This window comes from Zalophus californianus, chromosome 6 (genome assembly GCF_009762305.2).
Source record: "Zalophus californianus isolate mZalCal1 chromosome 6, mZalCal1.pri.v2, whole genome shotgun sequence".
NCBI classification, from domain to species: Eukaryota; Metazoa; Chordata; class Mammalia; order Carnivora; family Otariidae; genus Zalophus; species Zalophus californianus.
In genome coordinates, this window is record NC_045600.1 from 23,277,793 (window position 1) to 23,300,134 (window position 22,342).

At 40.7% G+C, this 22,342-nt stretch overlaps 1 protein-coding gene across 20 annotated transcripts in view; it reads right to left on the reverse strand.

Annotated features, from left to right (window-relative positions):
* The window catches only part of NRXN3 (neurexin 3), a 1,550,403-nt gene that overhangs the window by 826,562 nt on the left and 701,499 nt on the right, over positions 1-22,342 (reverse strand). For all 20 annotated transcript variants that reach the window (XR_004820137.1, XM_035728036.1, XM_035728032.1 and 17 more), the window contains one exon: positions 804-923. Coding sequence is in view for 19 of the 20 variants with exons in the window: in XM_035728036.1 (XP_035583929.1) it covers positions 804-923 (120 nt within the window). In the remaining variant the exon portion in view is untranslated. The remainder of the gene's footprint in view (positions 1-803; positions 924-22,342) is intronic.

The following is a 22,342-nucleotide window of genomic DNA, read 5'->3' on the forward strand; positions in this document are numbered from 1 at the left end:
TCTTATTTTCAAATGCCTGGGTCCTATCTAATCCACTAGATTGGTTAATTATTTGAGGAAACAGACAATCTCTTGTGCTTCCTTCTTATTTTTTACATCCTTAGCACACTGCTGATATGTAACAGGCTCTCAAGAAATACCTATTGCTTATGTGAAGCTCTGAATGTTCCTTTACGTATAGATGTATTCGTTCATTCATCTGTTGCCCTTCTAGAATGTGAATTCCACCAAGCCAAGGACAGGCCTATTTGTTCACTTCCCTATTCTCAGTGCCTTCTAAAGCAGTACTCAGTACACGGTAGGTGCTCTATTTATAACAATTAAATAAATGATGAAATAAATGAATAATTATTCAGCCCCTTCTAAGTAGCCTGTAGTGATCTCAGTACTTACTTTTACCTGTAATGCTCTGAATTTCTGGTTTACCCATCTCCCTCCCCTAGAGAGTAAGTCATTTATTGAAGGAAGAAACCGGTCATTGGGAGGATGATTGATAAGTGATTTTTGAATAAATGAATAATAAAGGAGCTACAGAACTCTACATCTACTCTCCGGACACATATTCTATGCCTAAAGAGACCCATTAACATACAATGACAGTAATGGGTAAATTCTATAATACAGATCAATGAAAAGGGATTATGAAACTTCAGAGGAAGACCTTCTTAGCCTTACCTGAGCTTGTCAACGAGAACATGTCACATGAAAATAAACATGTTTCAGAAAACCTTTTGCTCGCTGAATGACCCAGAGGATGACGAGAGCAAAGAGAGACACATTTCGCTACGTAGAGCTGTACTCACCCTCAGCCACATCATCATCCACGGTTAACTTAAGGCTTTTTCCTCTCCGCACCACCCGGACGGTGTGCCATTCATTGTCATTGAGCTTCTGCCCCGCGTACAGGGTCTCAGGTCCTTTGCCTAAGGGCGATGGTAAGGGCCAAAGTTAGAATCAATTCTGAAAGCAGCGATTATGGTATCAGAACTGTCAAAGCCACACTGGCGCACAGAACCCAGCAGCATTCAAGGAATCATATGCACGCCCCACCACCAAAGCCCATCCCAGTTTCACTGCCCCAACAGGATGTTCCACAATCGTCTCCAAATGCAAAAGTCTCAACTCATATGGACATTGGCAAAACAGTGAAAGAAATAAGTGCCCTCCCTTTGTCTACAGAGAGAAAGTTCTAAAATGCCAAGAGCAGTAATTATAAGAAACAGTAGTCAGCCATCATTTTGTTTCCCAAAGTCTTAGATTTCAGATGAATTTCTTAAAGATATAGGAAATTCATCATTTATTTTTAGTATCATTTGGTCACTTAGGCATAATACACCAGTCTGGCTTTTGGAGGGTATCCATCAATTGGATGAGAAAAGAGTTCTATAATATATACTCTTAACTTGATATTGCCATTAACCCACGGTCCTACCAGAATTCAGCAACCATAGAAATCACAACAGTAATCATCACAATAATAATGTTGAGGTCTAACCCCCATGATAAGTAATGCTCCTGAAGGGAATGTGAGGGGCCCCAGACTTATTGTTCATCATCCTCCAAAAAGATCTAGAGATCTAAAACATGAAATAATGTAAAATGTCAAAATCGAACTCTTTTAGGTCAAAAGAATGTTCAGGAGAAAGTGCCACCAGATGAAGGAAGAAACCAAGTTGTCTCAAAAGATCCATGATCCAAATGCTCAAGAGGATGTTCAGGCATACCCTAAGAAAAATCAGGTTCAACGAGGAATTATAGTATTTAGGGGCAGAAGTGGCAAGATAAACACTGAGACATTAAAAGAATTTGGTTAGTAATGGGGGGAAAATGTCATGTTTTGCTCAGCACTGAAATGAGATGTAAATTTAAAAGACAAAGAAGATTGCATAGGACCAGAGAACTTAGACCAAGTTCCAAGTTCACTATGTGGATAGCTGAGCCCATGAAGAAAGACCCCGTGTGAGTCTTCCTGGATTTGTCAATAACTATGTAGAAAGCCCTATCTCTGGAAACAACTTGGGGAAAAAAGATGAAATATGTAACTGGCCAACATATTCCTATGAAAGTATGCATCTGAAATATTTCAGAATACAATTGGATCCAACATATAAGAACACAGTAGGTACTTTAATGAGCACTTGCTGAACAACTGATGTCTACACAGGTATTTATTTCTTTGGAAACCATCAACTAAGGTCAATACATTTTTATCTAACTAATTTTGAAAGCTCTATTATATAGATTTCACTGGCCACTCCACCCCCTCTTCTGCCTCCAAGACTCCAAAACAGTATTATATACATTTAGGGAAGAAAATTTAAAAAACAGTATCACTTGGGTAAATATCTTTTAAGCTAGGTAATTTTAAACTGTACCCTTTAATTCTGAATTATTAGTGTTGCTACTGAATGCTCTTTATAAGAGTAATGATGGGGCACCTGGGTGGCTCAGTCAGTTAAGCAGCCAACTCTTGATTTTTGGCTCAGGTCATAATGTCAGTGTCCTGGGTCCAGCCCTGAGCCCCATCAGGCTCTGCACTCAGCACACTCAGCAGGGACTCTGCTTCGGGATTTTTCTCTCTCCCTCTGCCCCTCCCCCAGCTCACTCTCTCTCTAAAATAAATAAATCCTTTTAAAAAAGAATAATGATAGCAGTTGAAGTTTGGGGAAATTTTCTTCTTGAAAAATAAAGATTTTCAAAGTAAAAAGGTTTCTTTTAATTAAAATGTATACAACAGGTCACTTGTATTTTTTTTTCAGAATGTACCTCTATCCCAAGTACAATGCAAATTCACAAGAATCCTAAGAAATCAATGAAGAAACTTAAAGTGGACCAAATGTACCCCAAATTGGGTATGATGCCATGAGATCAATGAATCTGAAGGTAAAAAAAATTCTATGATAAACCATTTTATATTCAATTTTAGCTGTTCTTTGTGAGTATGCTTGTCTTACTATCATCTACAGCATACACATTATAACAGAATTTTTCCTACATCTCACCTCATTAGATAGCATTGTTCATTATCTCATTAAATTCCGGTCTAAGATTGATGTTAACACTCAACTTTACAACAGCAAACCGTGCAGGCATTGAGAGAAAATGGGCCACATCATGTGGGTGCTTCGAAGCAAGAACAGATGTTCTCAGAAGAAACAAATCTGCCTTTGTTTTTTTTTCTGTGTGTTCCTATCCTCTTTATTCTACATGCAAATGCTTCAGTAAGAAAGGGGGAAGTAAGGAAAGACGTAGGAAACATTGGCTATACTGTTAGAAAGACAGGCTATTCAAACATCCATAGGTAGCATCTGTTCTTTAGGCAGTGTTTGCACAGCACTTAATTTTTATGATCGGGGACAAAATAAGAGGGACAAATACTAACACCAACATGGTCACAGTTAGCGACATGGCCACATTGGTGTCATATTAGTCATCGGTGTAAAACAAGATTTGCAATCAGCCCAGTGTTTTTTAAAGGCTGCTGACATTTTGCAGGGACTTGGAATTTTCTTGTGTCAAATTCAAACAAAAATATTTAACTGTCCTTTTGACTCTAAAACTTCAGGATGTGATGGTCTATGACCAAACATGTGGGAAAAAGGACCTGAAAACCCTCATGCCCTTCTGCTTGGCTAGAGTTGCTGTCTCCAACCCCAATAATCTTCATGACTCTGCCAGGAGAAAAAAAAAAATCCATACCCGTCTCATTAAAATGGTAGGGAAATGAATATTATCCAATATTCATTTTCAAGCAATAAATACAGAAATCCCAGTGAGCTTCCGAAAAAGTCTCAGCCTCCAAAAGTGGAGAGTCAATGGCATTTATCTTTAATCAAGCCAAAAGGTCAATGCATCCCTACCAGAGAGAAAGTGCTGTTTAAACTCAGCTGGAAATGTAGGCAAACAGAGGGCAAGAACAAATCTAATTTGTAGCCTAAGCGTAAAACAGGATTGATAAGTAATACAAGATGTAGATACAAGCTGAAAGTTAAAAACATACAAACCATTTGGTTTTCAAAGAAGGAGGATTTAGTCTAGGGAAGACTTCCCTGGCAGATTCAAGCACAAAGCCAGGGAAGTAGCATCAGTAAAACAATGAATGTGAAGATAAGGATTAGACAAGGAGGAGAAACTTTTTTTTTTTCCGTTGGAATTTAAAATGGAACTGATAGGAATTTAATTTTTAAAAAAAATTTTAAAAACCTCAAAGCCATTAATTTTCTTCCATTGTCCTTTTTCTTTTTTGTAGCTAGGAGAAATGTGATCTGTGATTAGGTATCTAATACATACTGGATGTATGTATTAGAGGCTTGCTTCCTTTTATAGTTTAGTAAATACTGATCACACACACAAAAAGAAATCAACATTTGATTCCCTTTAGGCTGCTTAGATCATCACTGTTTGATCTAAATACAGAAAGCTAATAACTTATCTGACACCCTATAGTTGAATTTCCTAAGTAATGACCTCTGTAACCAGAGTAAAGAAGAATCACGGTTGAAGATTTCCGGGATGCAGAGGTCTGTAGAAGTGAGTATTTCAATTGTATTCAAAAGAGACTTTAATGAATCTTTTGGGCAAAACCACCCAAATTCCCACTCTTGACCTAGTCTCACTGCAAACTCATCTGGCATCATCTCTTAGTTAAGACTTGTCTCACCAAAGATGATCTAATTTTCTGATGAACATGGATAGAGAAGGAGGCATCACAGATGAAAAATACAAGATTTATTTTCTTGACCTATTCTATAGTAACCCTGTGGAAGGCCTAAGTCTTTAAGAAGCCAGAACTAACAGTAAAATCAAAGTGAAAGGTTAGGAGAAAAGCATTCTTTGGGAGAGAAATCATTGCTGATTGCTTGGAGGAAGATGACGCTCAGATATTAGCAGACTGTTCCCTCTGGGGAGACAGGGAATGGGAGTATACGGGGAAAAATCTGTATTTGGGTATCTCTAAAGGCACACACCTTCACAAGGTGGACTTTGGCTCTTGATGATTTTGAACCTACTTAGTTGTTTTCTTTTTATTTTTTGTTGTTGCTTTTTGGTAGACTCTTCATAGAACATGAATTTGTTATTCCCCCCAGGAGCAACATAACCAGCACAACTATAAGACACCCCAATACGCATTAGTTTATCAATAAGTTTCTAAAACCTGCCCAAACCAACTAAACCAGACGGTTTTGCTCATACACAGGGAGTAGAAATTCCTTCCACCTGCCACAAAGTATTATCTCCAAAAGTGGGTGGATAAGACTGGAAACTTACTTTGCTTGGGGTCAGGGGACAGGGTTTAAGGGCACACTGTCTATACCATAATCACTTTGCTTTACTGGAACATCTTTCTATTTGTGCGGAGAGAGAAAGAAACAACAACTTGATTTCCCATGGAACTGTGTTTCACATGAATCAAAATTTCTACAATGCATAAAAAAATATGAAATTCACTCCCTTAGAAAGGTATAGCAAAAGGTATGTGATTGTACAACTAAATGGCATGATAAATAAATACTCGAAATGACTGTGTTAGGTTTAATGAACACCAAAAATATTTAGAAAGAGAAAACTTACCTTCATTTCCACCAGCACCCTAGGTTAGGCCAGCTGAGCTATGACAAAGCCTAGCTCAGCTAGGCTGAGAGAACAGATTAGGCAATTAAAAGCAGGGGTGAGTAGGGCAGTGGGACTATAGACTAAGGAGGGTGACAGAGAAATGGAAAAGAAGCATCTTGTTTTTTATCCAAAGCAGTTTCAGGTTCTGGTTGTTTTCTTCAGGTTGACAACCCAATGGAGAATAAGAGGTGTTTTGTTTTTATAAACTCATTTTTTTAAAGATTTATTTATTTATTTATTTGACAGAGACACGTAGAGAGAGGGAACACAAGCAGGGGGAGTGGGAGAGGGAGAAGCAGGTTTCCCACTGAGCAGGAAGACCGATGGGGGGCTCGATCCCAGGACCCTGGGATCATGACCTGAGCTGAAGGCAGATGCTTAACCGACTGAGCCACCGAGGCGCCCCTAAACTCATTTTTCAAAAGCATTCATTTTCTTTGAAAAAAAAATTTAAATCGTTTACTTATAGAGGCAATTTGGTGAAATACCTCAAATAGGTCCTTCCATTCTCACTGGAGTCCTCGAATCTCAGACAGGGCTGTCATTTCCAACAACAGAAGTGAACATAGGAAGTTTTCTGGAAGTCTTCTGTTAAGAAGTCTCCCAGCGAGGTGTGTGTGAAAGATGAGCGACCCAGTTACTCAAGCTGAGTACATGTATCCTCCTGGAGACCCTGCTTCTCATTAAAACCCACTAAAAACACCATCAATAATTACTGGGCTTGAAATGGCCCATCGAGCCTGCCACATACAAAATACTCATCTATGGGCTGCCATCCCTTTTCCTTGGGCTCATCCTCCACTCTGCTAATAGAGCACTGTTGCTAACCTCTGGCAGCGTATCACAGAGCAAATGTTAACTGAGCAACAACATGGGATCAGGCACCATGCTGGGGTGGAGGATGGGAAGGAAATGAGACAGACAAGGTCCCCCTGCCTTTACAAAGCTTACAGCCTGGTTGGGAGAGGGGAAGGAGGAAGGACAATACCCAAATGGAAGACCATGAGATCATTTCAGATGGGGTTGAGTTCTATGAAGAAAATGAAACAGGGTGATATGACGAAAAGTAATTTGGGTGGAGAGTGGGAATGGAGGGTGGGCTACTTTATAGTGAATCTCAGCAGGGCCTGTCTGCGGGGACTTCTCCACTCTTGCCCTGAGTATGTGGTTGGATGGACAGCTCCTAAGTGAGGTGGTCAGAGCAGGCTTTTCTGCAGAGGTGCACTGAAAAGGAGCCAGACGTGCAGATATCTGAGTGATGGGAAGAGCAAGAGCAGAAGCCCAGAATACACTTGGCATGTTAGAGGACCGATGATAACAAAAAACCCCATTATGGCTGGAGCTGGTGCCCGAGGGAGAGAGTGTGGTGGGAGAGAAGGTGGAGGAGTAAGCAGAGGCCAGATCCTAAGAGGACCGAAAGGACATGGTACAGAACCTAAATGCTCTTCTAAATGCATCTGGAAGCTACTGGGAGGTTTCAGGCAAGGGGATCCTATGATTTAACTTAAGTTTTAAAAATCATTCTGGTTGCTATGAGTGCACTGGATCCAAAAAGGCCAATAATGGAAACAAGGAGATCTCAGGGAAGCTGCTAAAGGAAGGAAATGATGGTGACTTGGTCTAGGAAGGTAGCAGGAGAAATGGAGGTGGCGAGATTGGGGTGCATGTTAGAGGTGAGGTCAACAAGACTTGAGATTGGTTTGGAAGGTAGACTAGGGGCAGGAGAGGAATCCACAGTGACTCCTAGATTCAGTCTGAGAACGCAAGTGGTCAAAGCACCCTTGACTGAGAAGGCAGAGATTCCAGAAAATTTAAGACGTGCCTGATCCTACCAGCCAACAGAGCTTGCTTCTGTCCCCTGCACCTTTCCTACCCAGCATCAATCACACTCAGCACCAACTCCTGGCAGCCTTCTACTGCTCAGAAGTGTGGCTCAAAGTTCACTGATTGCAAGATTTTCTTAGCACGGTGTTAATCTGCACCTTGGGCAACCACTGCCTACTGATGACACAAGATTACTAGGCTCCTGCTGTCTTTCTTACCCTCCCCTCTCCTTCCTGCTTTCCTCCCTCCCTCCCTCCCTCCCTTCCTCCCTCCCTCCTTCCTTCCATCCTCCCTCCCTTCCTCTCACCCTTTCTTTCTTTATTCTTGCATGCTTTCAATTATGTGTGCTGGCCCCTGCTTGGGACTGGAACAAGATGTGTGCCTAACGTGACAAAGCAAACCCTGGCAGCCCATTCAGTTGGATCTCTAAATTGTGATCACAGTGTAAAATGAACCCTCTCATCTCAGCTAGGAGAATAGCATGTCAATTTTGAAATGGAATGAATCCAGGGCAGATAACTCTCCAAAGGAACAAATGACGCCACAAAAGATGAGAAAGAATCCTGCCCCCAATTTAATGCCCAAATCTCTACCTTAAGTCATAAATTTACAGCATTGCTTAGGAGTGGTGAGCTGAGGACAGGCTCAAGATTTCTTGTGATAATCTCTCTCTATGAAGCCACTTTTCAAAAGATGAGGGCAATTTGCTCAGGGATAGGCAGAAAGATGTTTTTGTAGATATTGATTCTACTCTTGTTTAAAAAAATAAAAACTTTCTAAAATATACTAATACTTTCCCTACCATTACCATGATATAATTAATACAAATCAAGCTGCTCTTGATGATTTAAAACATTATTGTGCCTTAGGGTCTTTCTGACTATGTGATCTTATTGTTTAGCACTAAAGACACAGATTTTGAAGATGATGGCAACTGAGTTAAAGAGATCTGAACCAAGATATGCACTAGAACCCCCCCCCAATATCCTCCTAATCAATGTCTATTTAAGCCTGTTTCCTTCTGAATCGACTCCTTGGTAATAAAAAGCAGAATAAAAAAATGTCCAATTATGAGTTGAAAGGTATAATTAATCCTAATTATTAATATTTTGCTGTAAATAGGAATTAAGGAAGGCATAATATATACATCTTCCATTACTCCTCTTTCGTGGACATTCACAACTTTCCTACCTCCACCCATCCTTTCCTGGCCCCCAACCCTCCCAGTTGGGAGTGTGTGCCGCTCCAGTAACTCAGCTGCATCTGTCCTCTGTAAATCATCGCTCTATCCCTGCTATTACAGATATACATATACATTTGTTTAGATCCACTGCCTCCATGCCTGTGCCCTTTGAGGGAGAACATGCTACCTTTATAATCCCCAGGAACTCGGCAGAGTACCTTACACCAAGAAGATGCTCAGCACACCAGGAAAAAAAACTAGTAGAATAAATGGAATTAAACTGACTACATATCAAACTAGTAAGCAGGTTGAGGGAGGGAGAAGAAATGCAAGAGGAGCAGGAGAGAGTTGCAGACTGTATTTTAGCAATAGAATAAACTGGACCAATTTGGGAAGATATTCAGTACAGTAATAAATACATATAACTGAATTAATGAAATTGGATGAAAAAATAAATGACAGTGAATTTATTGAGGGTGGAGAAAGGAAAAGAAAAGGGAGTAGAAGAGGTTTACACGTTGCATTTTGGCAGCTGAATGAATTAGGCACTAATTCCTAATTCATCTTGGAGCTAGAAGACACCATATATAAATAAATAAACATATAAATAAAGACACTACTTTCATTTTAAATATATTTTTCCCAGCCAGAAAATAAATAGTTTTCTGAAAAGCTGATGTGAGGATGAAAGCAACATTGATAAAAAGGTACCAGTTACTCTGCATACATGATCTTACTTAGTTTCCCAGTATGAAGCTGATATGGTTTCCCTCAGCTATGCAAAGAAAGAGGTAGCACAAAGGGCCACAACCTGCCAAGGTCATGCATCTACAGAACACAGCCCCCAGTCTGTCTGCAAAATGTCTCCACTGCGCTTTGTTCTCGCAGCTTCATTACAGGTATGCCCCTGGGCTGATCTCGTCTAGAGATGTGAGGAGGAACACGGTGAGGGCAGGGAAAGGACATGGGAGAAGCAGGAGAGTACAGTGAAATAATAAACAGAAAAATCTAATTTTGGGGATCACTGAAAAGTAGGACCTGATTTCACCTTTTTTTTTAATTTATTTCTAAGACAAGGGTCAAGCCCCAACCTAGTAATAGAGCCAAAAGAAGGTGAAAGTTTATATTTGAGATGAAAGTGGAGGGTAAATAGATCATGTCTATGTGCCCCTGCAGCAGACACTTTGGGCCCTGCATCATGTCCCCTGCGCCAAGCTCAGATTTCAGCCATGGCAGCAGTAGACCGTTGTTGGCCCACACAGAGCCCAACAGTCCCCATCTCAAGCAGGGCCAACTCAAGTGAGGGGTGCCTTCATTGCCTGCATGCAAGAGCAACCAAGTAGTGGAAGGAAGGTGATGGGGCTATCAAAAAAGGGGAGGGACAAAGCTAATAGATTAATTCCCCCAAATCTGCCATCAGAGTGGACAATTCTTGGAGGCATTCATTACAACACCCTCCCTCTCCCCCACATCCATTTGACTCACAGTAGAGGACTTAACAATGGATACTCCCATTGGTGTTTCTTCCTCCACTGCTCATCCTCTCCGCTCCTTCACTCCCACTTTTGGGGATCCTGCCCAAATAAACCACCTGACCCGAGTCCTTGTCTCAGGCTCTACTCTCAAGGGAAGTCAGACTAAGGTGACACACAGCGCTTGATCATTTCCTCCTTAGTAACTCAAACATTACAACAATCTTGTGAAGTAGGGACTACCAATGCTTATGATAAAATCCAGAAAGGTTAAGTGACTTTCCCAAGGTCACAGGCTATTAAATCATGAAACTGAATCAAGAATCCAGGCTTCACAGACGGAACTCCACAGATAGAGTTCTCCCCATTAACCTCTAGCTGCCTAAAGTCTATGAAGTCCAAAAAGAACAGAAAACAGTGGTCTCCTACCACCATTAAGGAGGGGCTATGGTTGCAAATTACCAACTACTGACCAAACTCTTGAGGTTTTGAGGAAGTGCATAGGTCCCTGAGGGAAATCACCAGGCTCTCCACCATGAGGATCCATAAGGCCCATGGAGGGTTTTTGAGAAGGTGAGATCACCATCACTCTTAATTAGTTTAGGTTTATTCAAGACAGAAAGTAAGAGATATGGTATCCATACCCAGAGTCCCTTCAGGCTCTATGTTGCTAAATCATCACCAGATCTCATATGGGGAACTTTATTTTAGATAGAAAGATACAGTCACTAGTTTTTTAAAAGTTTCCCGAGACAAAGAGCTCTGTGAAATGGCATTTCTGTATCAACTCCCATGTGTGCAGCACCTCCTTTCCACAATAGAAAGTACTAAATCTGAGGTAAGAATGGAAAAGGAGTGATATTTCTAGCCTACCTCCTAGGGATGATAATTACAAGGTCTTTTGGCTTATGAGACTGATGGCATTAGCTGGTCACCCACTGTGAACAGACGCAGTTGCCACACAGGATGGCCCTGTCACCTGGGTGCACCCTTTTATCCTCTTAACATCTGCTTTGTGCAACTGGGGGATCCAGGAAGCTAGATTAGCAGAACAATCACTCTATTCTGGCCCTAGTTCACTAAGATGATGATCCTTCTCCCTCTTAAAATAATATGTATGAAGGTTTGAAAATATGAGAAATTATAGCTCTCCATCTCACTAGAAATATCATCTTTTTATGGTACCCACTAAAATAAAACTTGCAAGACAAGCACATAGAGGAAAAAATTAAAACCAGAGCGTTAATAAAAATAGATCAAGGATATTTTAATTCAAATGTATTTGTCTCTCTTGAAGTAAGACTTAAAGGCAACTGGTTCCTCAACAAGCGTGGCCTTGGGCAAGGCATGCAAGTGGCTACCTTGGCAAATGTGACTGATTTCCATGTGCTGTCTTTACAACTTTGTGCAACGGTTTGGATACAGCAGGGAAGTGAACTTCAGACTGCTGACTGTTCTATCCATGCACCCTGAAGTCCTGATTAAGCTGAGGGCATCAAGCAGAAGGAACTGTTCCTATTAAACAGGGTGAAATCACCACCCCTCTTCCAGGTTGTATAAAGGAAGATGAATTTAACTGAAAAGTCCTGTACCTACTACAAATGCATTGTGGAAATTTCTGAGGGTGCAAAGATGAAAAAGACACAAGGAGCTCACAGTCTGCTGGAAGTGTTGCACAAATAAAAACTAATTGGGTGGGAGAAAGGGGTACAGAAATATGTGCTGGATACCCTGCTAATGGGGTACCTGGTCTATCTGGAAGTCTGAGTCATTAATTAATCTTTTGCTTACCATTTTCATGCAGGACTACATAGATCCTATGAGGCAGGGACCAATACCTTCATTTCTGTGCCCTTCACAACTCCAAATACCCCTGTCCTTGGTATGCAAAGTGAATTCTCAAAGTTGAAGAGTAAACGAATATGTTTCTTATTCTTTTCTACTTGCATTAGACTTTGCTAATAACAGCAAATATGCATATTTTACTTAACAGCCAGCAGCCACTGGATACCATTTTGAGTGCTTTACCTATATTAATTAATTTTATACTCACATCAATCCCATAATGTTGTCATGATTATAGTACATGTTGACAAAATACGCTGTCCCTTCCTATCAGCCTTTTCCTAATAGGTCCATTCTTCCTGGAGAATTAGATTTCCTGTCCCATTATGTCAGGCACTTTGTGTGACTTGCTTCATTGCCAAAGAAATATGAGCAGAAGTGGTATGGGCCACTTGGGAGGTTTAAGAGCCATTACATGGCTCTGCCACCTCTCTCTTCTCTTTGCTACAGATCTAAGAGGCGACAGATGAGGGCTGTTTCTTCAGCCAGGGTCCAGAAAAGAAGAAAGCATGAAGCAGAGCTTCAGCAGAACCATGATGAACATTAATATGAGTGAAAAGGAAAGCTCTGTTCTTTAAAATCACTAAGATTGCAGGGAGGCATTTGTTACTGAGCAGGCTGACAGATACATAGGTCCTGTTAATATCCATACTTTACCCTTCAGAAAACGGAGGCAGAAAAAGGTTCAGTCAATTTTTCAAGGTCACATAATAAGTAATTTCTGGGACTTGAATCTGGGCAGTCTGGTTCCATCTGGGCCTTAACTACTACACTACACAGCCTCTATTGGATAAGGGATGAACCAAAGTTGGCTAGGAAATACAAAGATAAAGCCTCACAGTGAAATACTCTACACATGTGCAACACACACACACACATACACACACACAATATATATATATATATATATAAATCTATTAAGCCAATGAATTAGCTAAATGCAATGACCATGCCTTTAATTTCCAGGTGGACAGAAGACAAAAGCAAAGAAGAAAAAGAAGGCAAAATAAAATGGGAGAAGAAAGAAACATATAGAGAAAATGACAGGGGGAAAAACAGATTTAAAAAATCTCAGTATTTGTCAAATTGCTCAAGGCAAATCTCTCTCTTAGCAAAATAAAACTCAAGATTTCTATCTTTAAAATGCTGCCAGAACATAGAACAAATAGAAGTGTTTAGAAGCATGTATTTTGAACATTATCTGGGTTTTTCCACTTTAATAAAATGAACTCTTCTGTTTGTGAATGAGCTAGAGTAGTAAGTGGCACATCTCACCCAGGGAGATGCCACTCATATGCATCCAACAGTCCTGTCATTTTAACTTTCAGATGTTTCAGAGCTGCTAAGGAGTAATCGAGGCCCATGGTTCCCACATTTTAAACCTGATAAAAAAGCATCTGTGGATAACGCTAAGAATTCTGATTCCAGAACTCCAGACTTTGTGTCTTTGGCCAACTTTTCCTTCTTTCCTCAATGTTGTTTTGTATTTTGATTTTTTCCAGGTTATGCCCTATGCTTCTCTAATCTTTCCAAACCTCTCTCCTCCAGTATCTCTCTTCAGGTCATCCCCCTCCAGTTCCTCAACCATGAAGCTGGCAGTCATCCTGGACTCTCCCTTCTCTTTCACTTCCTGCATCCAAACCACAGCTGGGGCAGGCAGTCCAGTCCCCTAGGTGAGGCCTGGATCTGGAGACAGCAGGCCTTGGGGTCCTCATCCTATATCACAGAGTAAAAACCCCTGAGACTCAGAGGGTTTGAAGCAATGCAAATGAGGGCATTTAAGGTGAAAGTGACAGAAACCAGATCCAAACCCTTATGGCTGTGACCCCAAAGCAATGTTTTACCCATACACCTCAACTTTTCCATGAGCCAAATATTTGTATTAGTTAGCACATCAGCACTTGAGATGAATACCAGTAGCTAATAAAATAATATTGTTTATAGATCATTTAGAGTTAGTTATGATTTTTAAATAGTATACCCTTATCAATAATTGTTTTGCAAAGAAGTGGTTTTAAAGACATTCTCTCAAGATATTCATTTTTGTTTCTTTTTATGCATTACTGGGAATTTTTTTCCCATTCTGATCTATTTGGCAGATTTTTAGGTACCAACCCCACTTGGAAAAAAGTTATTTCAAATGCATAATTCAGTAAGCTTATTATTTATTCTTTCCAAGCCTTTCACGTCTGGTATATGGGCAGGTCTGAATCACTCCTCATGGCCCACATGGATGGTGACAGAGGCTCAGTGAGAAGACAGGAAGCGTTCAGAGTCAGAGACAGGGCTGCTGAAAATCACAGGAAAGCCTGGGAAAACCAGCAACAAGACTGTCGGAGGTTGGTGCTAAGCTAGCTGAGGAGGGAGGAGGAAATGGTGTCCTGAATTAGGAGGGACTGGGGAGAGCTTATGTAGTGGTTCCATGCTTAAAGGATGGAACTTTGTGGCCCTTGTCAACGTGGGGTGGGACTCAAGAGGACTCTGCCTCCAGAGCTGTATACACTATATGGCTCCTCACTGTACTGTCTACTCAGATAACCTTCTACCTCCAACCCAACATCAGTCCACTGTGGCTAGAAGACAACCGCATAGTTCTCTCCATTCTCTGACCCAGAAACAAGCTCTTTCAGAGAGCCTAAGACTCTAAATGAGGCTTCCCTTCCATACCCTTTCTTCTAATGGTGGATCTTCTAGAATGCACAGCACTAAGAGAGCATCCTTGTCCATTTCAGAGGGTAACTGGATGGTTCCAGAGCTGGCACAGGGGTGCTGGGGCAAAGGGCTGCAGAAGACTACAAGGGACGATGGGGCATGAAATAACTGCTCTGCTTTATGTTAGGGCTTCATATTTAATTCTCACAATCCTGAGACGTTAGCATTGTAATCCCATTTTACAGATAATAAAAGTAAGAAACAGGGATGTTACATTATCTTGGCCAAGAGCAAATAGCTAGTAAGCAGAACCAAAGCCAGGACTATCTGAGGGTCAAGTGTCCATTCTTATACTAAATTGCCTTCTACATGGACGAGGAATGTGAGTTGTGATAAAAGCAGACCTCTGCTGCTTCTGTAGGAGCAGGAGTGGAGATTTGGGGACAGCAATGAGGTAGAGGAACCAGAGATGCTTCTTTGAACGGATATTCAGGCTGGGTAAGAATGGGGATGTACAGCATGTAAGGCAGCAAGAAAATCCTACGGCATGCCATCGATAAGGATGAGTAAAGGTAAATCCCTGTGGGCCTTGGGTCGTGCTACTGGGGGAGGGGACACTTTTACATTGGGGTGTTTGTGCAGTGAGCTTACACTGACTGTGACCTGCCTGTAATATCTGTGGGAACTCAAGTTCCCCCCACTGGATTCCAGGTGGGTCACTCTCATCTCAATAAACTTTGTTTCCCATTGACTTTGAGATGTGGCCAGAGAGTGTGTCTATATTTTTCAGGTTCTAGTCCAAGGCTTAGACGAGGTAGTTACTTGACATGCATTTAATTAATGTATATAAATGCAGCTTATGGATCCTGAAATCCAAATGGTGAATCAACCAACATGCTCTAACATGGAAATGAGGAGAAAATGCAGTTATGTGCTTATTATATCTAATTATCCTGTTTGAAGCTACATATGCTTCTACTGATTCATAATCCTAGCTACCATTCATACAGTTTTGTGATTTAATCCAGCTCCTGTGGGATCAGTGGAAACACAAGTTCTAACATACAGCTTGGCACACGGCAGGTGCCCAACCGATTAGTTCTACTTGTTATTACTCATTTACAGAAACATATTTAAGTGATTTTTAAAAATCAAGTAATAGGAAGAAATGGCATTTTAAAAAAAAGTTCAAAGGAAGAAATGAGGGGGAAGAAAGTCCCATAGGGACTACATTTTTAAATGACAAGTATAAAAATCCTCTTTAAGAACAAATAGCCACCTAATGGTTGCACAATAACGTTTGTTATTAAATATTCATTACCTCAATAACCCATCAAATACTGCTCATTTGTAACATGGTAGGGTTTGGCTAGTGGCTAGGGATAAAAGGAGAAATATATTAAGGTCCCTAGATCAAAGTTAGAGTCTACTAGAGGAGACAGTCACGTAGAAAATTAAATACAATGTTTTAAGTGCTCTAACACTTGGGTGAACCCTTTATACTATACCTTAGGGACACAATGAAAGGGAGAAGGTGTGTGTGGGAGGGTATGGGTGCATGTGCGCCCATGCACAAGCATACGCATGTGCCTTTTGGTCTGGGTTTGGGGTCAGAAATATAGTGGCATTCAAGTAAGACTGCCTAGAGAAAGCGAAGCTTATGCTTCCTAAAGTATGAGCAGGAACTAGTGCTTCAGGTAGATCAGAGATGGAAGAATATTCTGTACCATGTGCAGAGTTGAGAGAGACCGGCAAGTTCAGGGAATGGTGAGCAGTTCCATATGGTAGGCAAGTATAGAGCATTTTTATAAGAGGTAGGAAATGAGGCCAAAGAGGTAGCCAGGAGCAGATTTTTAAGGACCTCTGTTGCAATAACATGCAAAATAAAATAACACTTTATATTTTATCTTCTAGACCAAAAAGAGCTCTTGAATATCTTAAATGGGCTGCGATACACATTTGCTCTATTATTTAGATTACTCAATTTCGCTATAGATAACAAAACAAATGGGGTTAATAAAACTCATGGAAGTGTTAAATATAGAGAGCAAATGGGTAACTTCTGAGACCTGTTAGAGAGAAAATAATCAGAGCATAGGTATTTTATTATTTTTTATTTTTATTTATTTATTTGAGAGAGAGAACAAGCAGGGGGAGAGGGGCAGAGGGAGAAGGAAAAGCAGACTCCCCGCTGAGCAGGGAGCCCAATTTGGGCCTCGATCCCAGGACCCTGGTGTCATGACATGAGACGAAGGCAGACGCCTAACTGACTGAGCCATCCAGGCGCCACCAGAGCCTAAGTATTTTAAACAAAGATAAAAAGGATGGAACAAAGAAGGTCCTTGCCCATAGAATATGATTGGATATACCTAATAAACCTTAAGTATTTATGAATCTCAGACCATGTCTGATTCACAGCTGTCAACCCTAACTTGGTTAACTCATTAGTGACACTCATTATGGATCTATTCTGGCTTGAAACACACAGGTAAAGCAGATTGACCAGATGGTCATCAAGCTAACTGGTGAGCTATAGCTGTGGCCAGATCCACTTGCCCTTGTGTTTCTCTAGTAGGGCAAGTGTGTGATGGCCCAGAGGCCTCCCAGCTGCTTAGGACCTCTCAACTGTAGCCCATAGTCCTTGTAGCCACCCCATCAGCAGGAAAAGCTGATACCGCAGAGAGAGAACACAGATATATGAACATCGTGTAACAAGGATTCAGATAGAGTAGTTTTTCCACCCCACTTGCACACTATCAGTCATCTGCCTGATCTCTTTCCCCTTGCTTCTTGTTGTGTGCATTAATTTAATGGCCCACATAATTATACGTCTTAATTTAGTCTATGACCCTTTCTGTTCCATGACCTCTAGAGCAGCATGCCTGAGTGTACTTGGAATGTCAAGGTGATTTCCCACAGGCCACAGGGAGTGATATGATCAGATTGTTGTTTTAGAAAAATCACTCTTGTCCTTCAAGTGTAAAGCCTAGAAGGCTAGGGAGTGAGGCTGAAGGCACAGAGACCAATTCCTGACTGTCTTTCCCAAAGAAATGCAACTCATATTTCACAAAGGGTCAGACAGGAACTAGAAGCTTCAGGAACACACAGGTGAAAAAAAAGTGTCCTGAAGAACTGAATTCTTTACTGTTAAAATAAACTCAACCCCTAAAACTCCATAAAGTCCATGCAAAAATCACACAGAGGGAAAAAAAAAAAATCCTAATGCATCCTAAAGGCTGAGATGTCTTCACCTCCACCTAGATTATCCAGCCTTCCTGGTACACTGATGGTGTCATGAGAGCTTGTGGAGATAAGAGCCCACCACAATTATAACACAGTTCCATAATCTCTCACTCAGGCCCACAGGATGCCCCAAAGAAATGAAAACCAGCACAGTAAAATGCCAGGTGAAGGAAACAGCTGAATGATAATTCAAATGCCTCACAATAAGGAGGGAGTCAGTGGGGCATGAGGAGGAATGCTGGATTTCGAGCTAGCCAGACTTGGCTTTAAATTCCTGTTCCAGTACATACTAGCTGTGTGACCTTGGACAAATACCTAAGTATCTCTTAGCCTCAGTCTCTCCTAATTGTAAACTGATAAGAACCAACGCTTTCATCAAGGGGCTATGGTGAGAGATAAACAATAAAACAAGGGGAATGTGTCCAGCTCAGGCTCCCTTTCCATGTTTAATTCCATGTAGACTGATAAATGAATACTTAACAATTCATAAAATGGCTATTCCAATAGCCTACCTTGACGTTAACAATAATTGCTTAACGAAATATAACTATGGTATTCTTATTTCTTTAATCTCCAATTTATACCAATTTTAAACCATATTCCTTTAAGCATTCTAATACAGCTAGGATATTATTAAGGAAACTTCCCTAGAGATAAGCAAGCATAGCATTGGGTCATTTGGGTTTTTAAGCACTTGGGCTTTGGAGTAATTCCAGCAAATTCTCCTCTCAAGGGAGCACTGTTCGACCAAGGGCTTTGGGATGTCTTAAGAGGCTTACAGATTCCTGTAACAGTGAACTCAGCTCTAAGGCCACTGTGTGAAGCCAGTGTCATTTACAAGGACCTAAGAGATGGAGAATTTCTCAGTGGTATCTTCTATCCTAAAGTCTGTTATATTCTCATAAAGCACCTTTCTAATTTTTTTCTTGCATTTTTTTTTAATTACAGTTTTTCAACCTAATTCAAAACATCCTATTATTGGGTCACCTGGGTGGCACAGTCGGTTAAGTGTTCAACTCTTGGTTTCAGCCCAGGTCATGATCTCAGGGTCATGATCTCAGGATCATGAAATCGAGCCACACGCTGGGTTCCATGCTCAGCATGGAGTCTGCTTGAGACTCCCTCCCTCTCCTTCAGCCCCTCCCCACCTCCACACACACGCTCTCTCTCTCTAATTCTCTCTCTAAAATAAATAATCTTTTTAAAAATCCTATTACTGTTAACTTTTGAAAAGGAGAAGATGAATTTGGGAGGCTGAATTCTATGATGTACAATTCAGAAGGGTAATTTACCCAAACAAGGAAACTAAGCAGCCCTATTTCTCTGTGATCATAAAGGAATATTTTACCAGAGAAGCCCCTGCAGTTTTAAAGAGGGATGTGATGCTTAGGAAAGAAACATGTATTACAGCTGGGGTGTCACCTACAGCAAGTGAAGGACAAGTACCATTAACATACAACCTGAGTATAGGTACCTGCAAATTATTTGTGGGATGAGTCTGAGAAAATAAGAGAGCTCCAGAAATTTAGAAGGTGACTTCTAATCAAGTCCAGTCTGCCTTGGTCTTTGATGAGGTTTCAAAAGCACAAAAAGCTAAGAGATGTGGCCAAATTCTTAGAGCTAGTCATAGTGGGAGCCCAGGACTCTGGGAAACCACTCCAGAGACCTCTCTATCAAGACGCAAGTTACTCTTCAGGCCTACTGAGGCTGAGACTATGGAACCCCTGAGGCTGAATGTCATGCACAATGTTTTCTTTTAAATTGAGGCATAACGGACATATAATAAACCACACGTATTTAAGGTGAATGATTTGATAGGTTTTGACATATGAATAGGCCCATGAGATCATCAACACAATCAAGATAAGGACCATATCCATGACTCCCAGAAGCTTCTCCATACACCACTTTGCCATCCCTTCCTCACGTTCCTCCGAAGCAATCAATGATCTGCATTGTCCCTAGAGATTAGTTTGCATTTTCTAGATTTATATAAATGGAACCCTATCACATATACTCTTTTTTGCCTGGCATCTTTTATTGTGAGCATAGTACATTCCTATGTTCCAATCAAAATTTATTTATGAAAAGAGATGGTGGGGAATATTTGGCATGCAGGTTATAGTTTACAGACTACTGGTCTAGTTCTAGAGCCCATGTGCTTAATTTCTATGCTGTAATGCATTTGGCAAAACCCAGCTGCTCCAAGCAAAATATGTTTAACTGCTGGAAGTTAACAACAACAACAATAATAACGTGGGAAGGCAGTTTGTGTTTTTGTGTTTTGGGGAACAGACAGAATGTGAGTTGTGAAGTGAGAGCTAAGGTAGGAAAGATAATAGATTGTGTATAATGTGAAGGAACTGCACATTATTCTGTAAACAATGGAGAGAACCTTTGGAGAGTTGACTTAAAAAAAGAATAGTTTGGGGTGGATTCGATGAAGAATATAACAGACTACAGAATTTAGGAAAGAGGTAAATAATTCTGCATTTAAAATACTCTATAACAGAGAGAAGCAAATGAAAGGTACGTTTAGAAGAGATAGCTAGGTGACCAGCTGGATGACAGAGATAGGGGATGGAGGGGAGCAAAACTGAGGATTAATTCCAGATTTCTAGCCTACTTCACTTGGTCTTGCCACTTATTTTAGATGAAACAAAGCAAAGAATAGAGCTGGGTTTGGAAGAAAGACTGATGAGTTCTATCATGAACATTTTAAGTTTAAGATGTTCAAGGGATATACATGTGGGAATGACTAGTAGGTAATCGGAAATATGGGCCAGGTATTACAGAGCCAGATGGAGCAGATTAGGACTGTATATATTCACATACATGTACCCCCAGCCCTCTGAGTAAAGAAAAATTGGGTTTTCATTAATTGCTCTCACCTACAAAGTGCCATAACCCCCAGAGACATCATGAGTTGTGCTTAATGATGTCATGGAAACCATAGTTAGTGATCTTCAAATTCTAACTACAACTGAGTGCCAAAAACTGATAAAGCACTGTTGTCTCAAAACAATAACTGAACCTTTCCCATGTTCCTGCGAGCCAACTGCTTAGGCACAGAGAAGTGCATGGAAGTGGGTCAATATTCAAATCTATTGGCTCTCTCTTCTTAAGCAGCACTCTTAGATCTCCACCATCAGAAAGACCTGCTGTGTGTTGAGGGGCCCAGAGCAAAGGCATCCAAAGAAAAAAAAGTTGGAGGTCCTTTGGTTTATGAATCAGCCAGTGGGCTTGGTCTCTAAAAACAACACTCTGGATGGGCCAATGGGAGACCTTAAAATGCTTTAGAGCATCATGTGTGCAAGCCCATTCTCTGGGTTCTCTTCATACATGTTCCCGTCCTGGCCAAGCGTAGGCATCTGCTTGAGCTAGAAACAGCCTGCAGAGTAATGATAAATTTAGGAAAGTCTCAATTCCAGAACCAGCACTTGAGTGTTTTGTTTTGTTTTGTTTCTTGTTCTCTGGTGCCCTCCTGTGTTCTCTTTTCAGATAACACTTGATTTACAAGACCCAACTGAAGTTAAGTAAACTCAAGTCACAGTGCCTCTTCTTTTGAGAAGAGAAAATGACCAATTGCCTTATACCACAGACTTCAATATGTTTCAACAAATATGCTTCCAAATCAACAGTATTTTAAAACAGTTGAAGACAGCCCCTAATGTTTAGCACACTGCCGGCCATAAAGTAGATGCTCAGAAAATTTTTGTCAAATGACTAAAGGTCCATTAGCCAAAGTTAAACAAGGAAGCCTGATGAGTCTTTTTGGCATCTTCTATTACAGCAAATTTATAGGGAATTGCCAAAGTGCTTCATTAGCATGGGTTATATTTATACCTGCTTTATAAACTATAACAACTATAAAGGAAGAGTCGACTATTTATTCTTTTGGGCATCCCTTCATTCAAATATTTATTGACCTTCAACTATAAGCCACATCCTGTTTTAAGTGCCAAGAAATCAAAAAGGAAGACACCGTTGATGGAGACAGAAAAGTAACCCCACCACTTCAGAACAAAGGTAAACCTGCTATGATACACATATGCACTGAGCATCACTGGATCACAAGGGAGAAAGCAACAACTGAAATCATGAATAATTTACATCCCAAATTGCAAACAGTGGCACTGCGTGCAGGTTCTCTTTCCTGCCCCACATCTAGATTTTGAGCCAGATTTTGAGTTGGTATCACATTTTACAAGTCAGCAACCCCAAGGATTTTGACTTGCACACACATAAGTGCAGGATTTCTAACCGCATTGAATTCCTCCTGATATTGGTTTCTACCTCATTTAAGAAAATATAAGGCTGGAAGGAATATGTCAAAAAAAATACTCTTCCATTCTCCTAATTACTAGAAAGATACTGCTCAAGGTTAAGAATTAATAGCATATGCTCTATGCTTGCCTCCTTCGGTCTCACCTAAGTTGCCAAGTACAAACACCACTTCCCAGCCACAATTCACAAGCATGTTCTCTCCTTTTTCCTACTTCAAGACCCT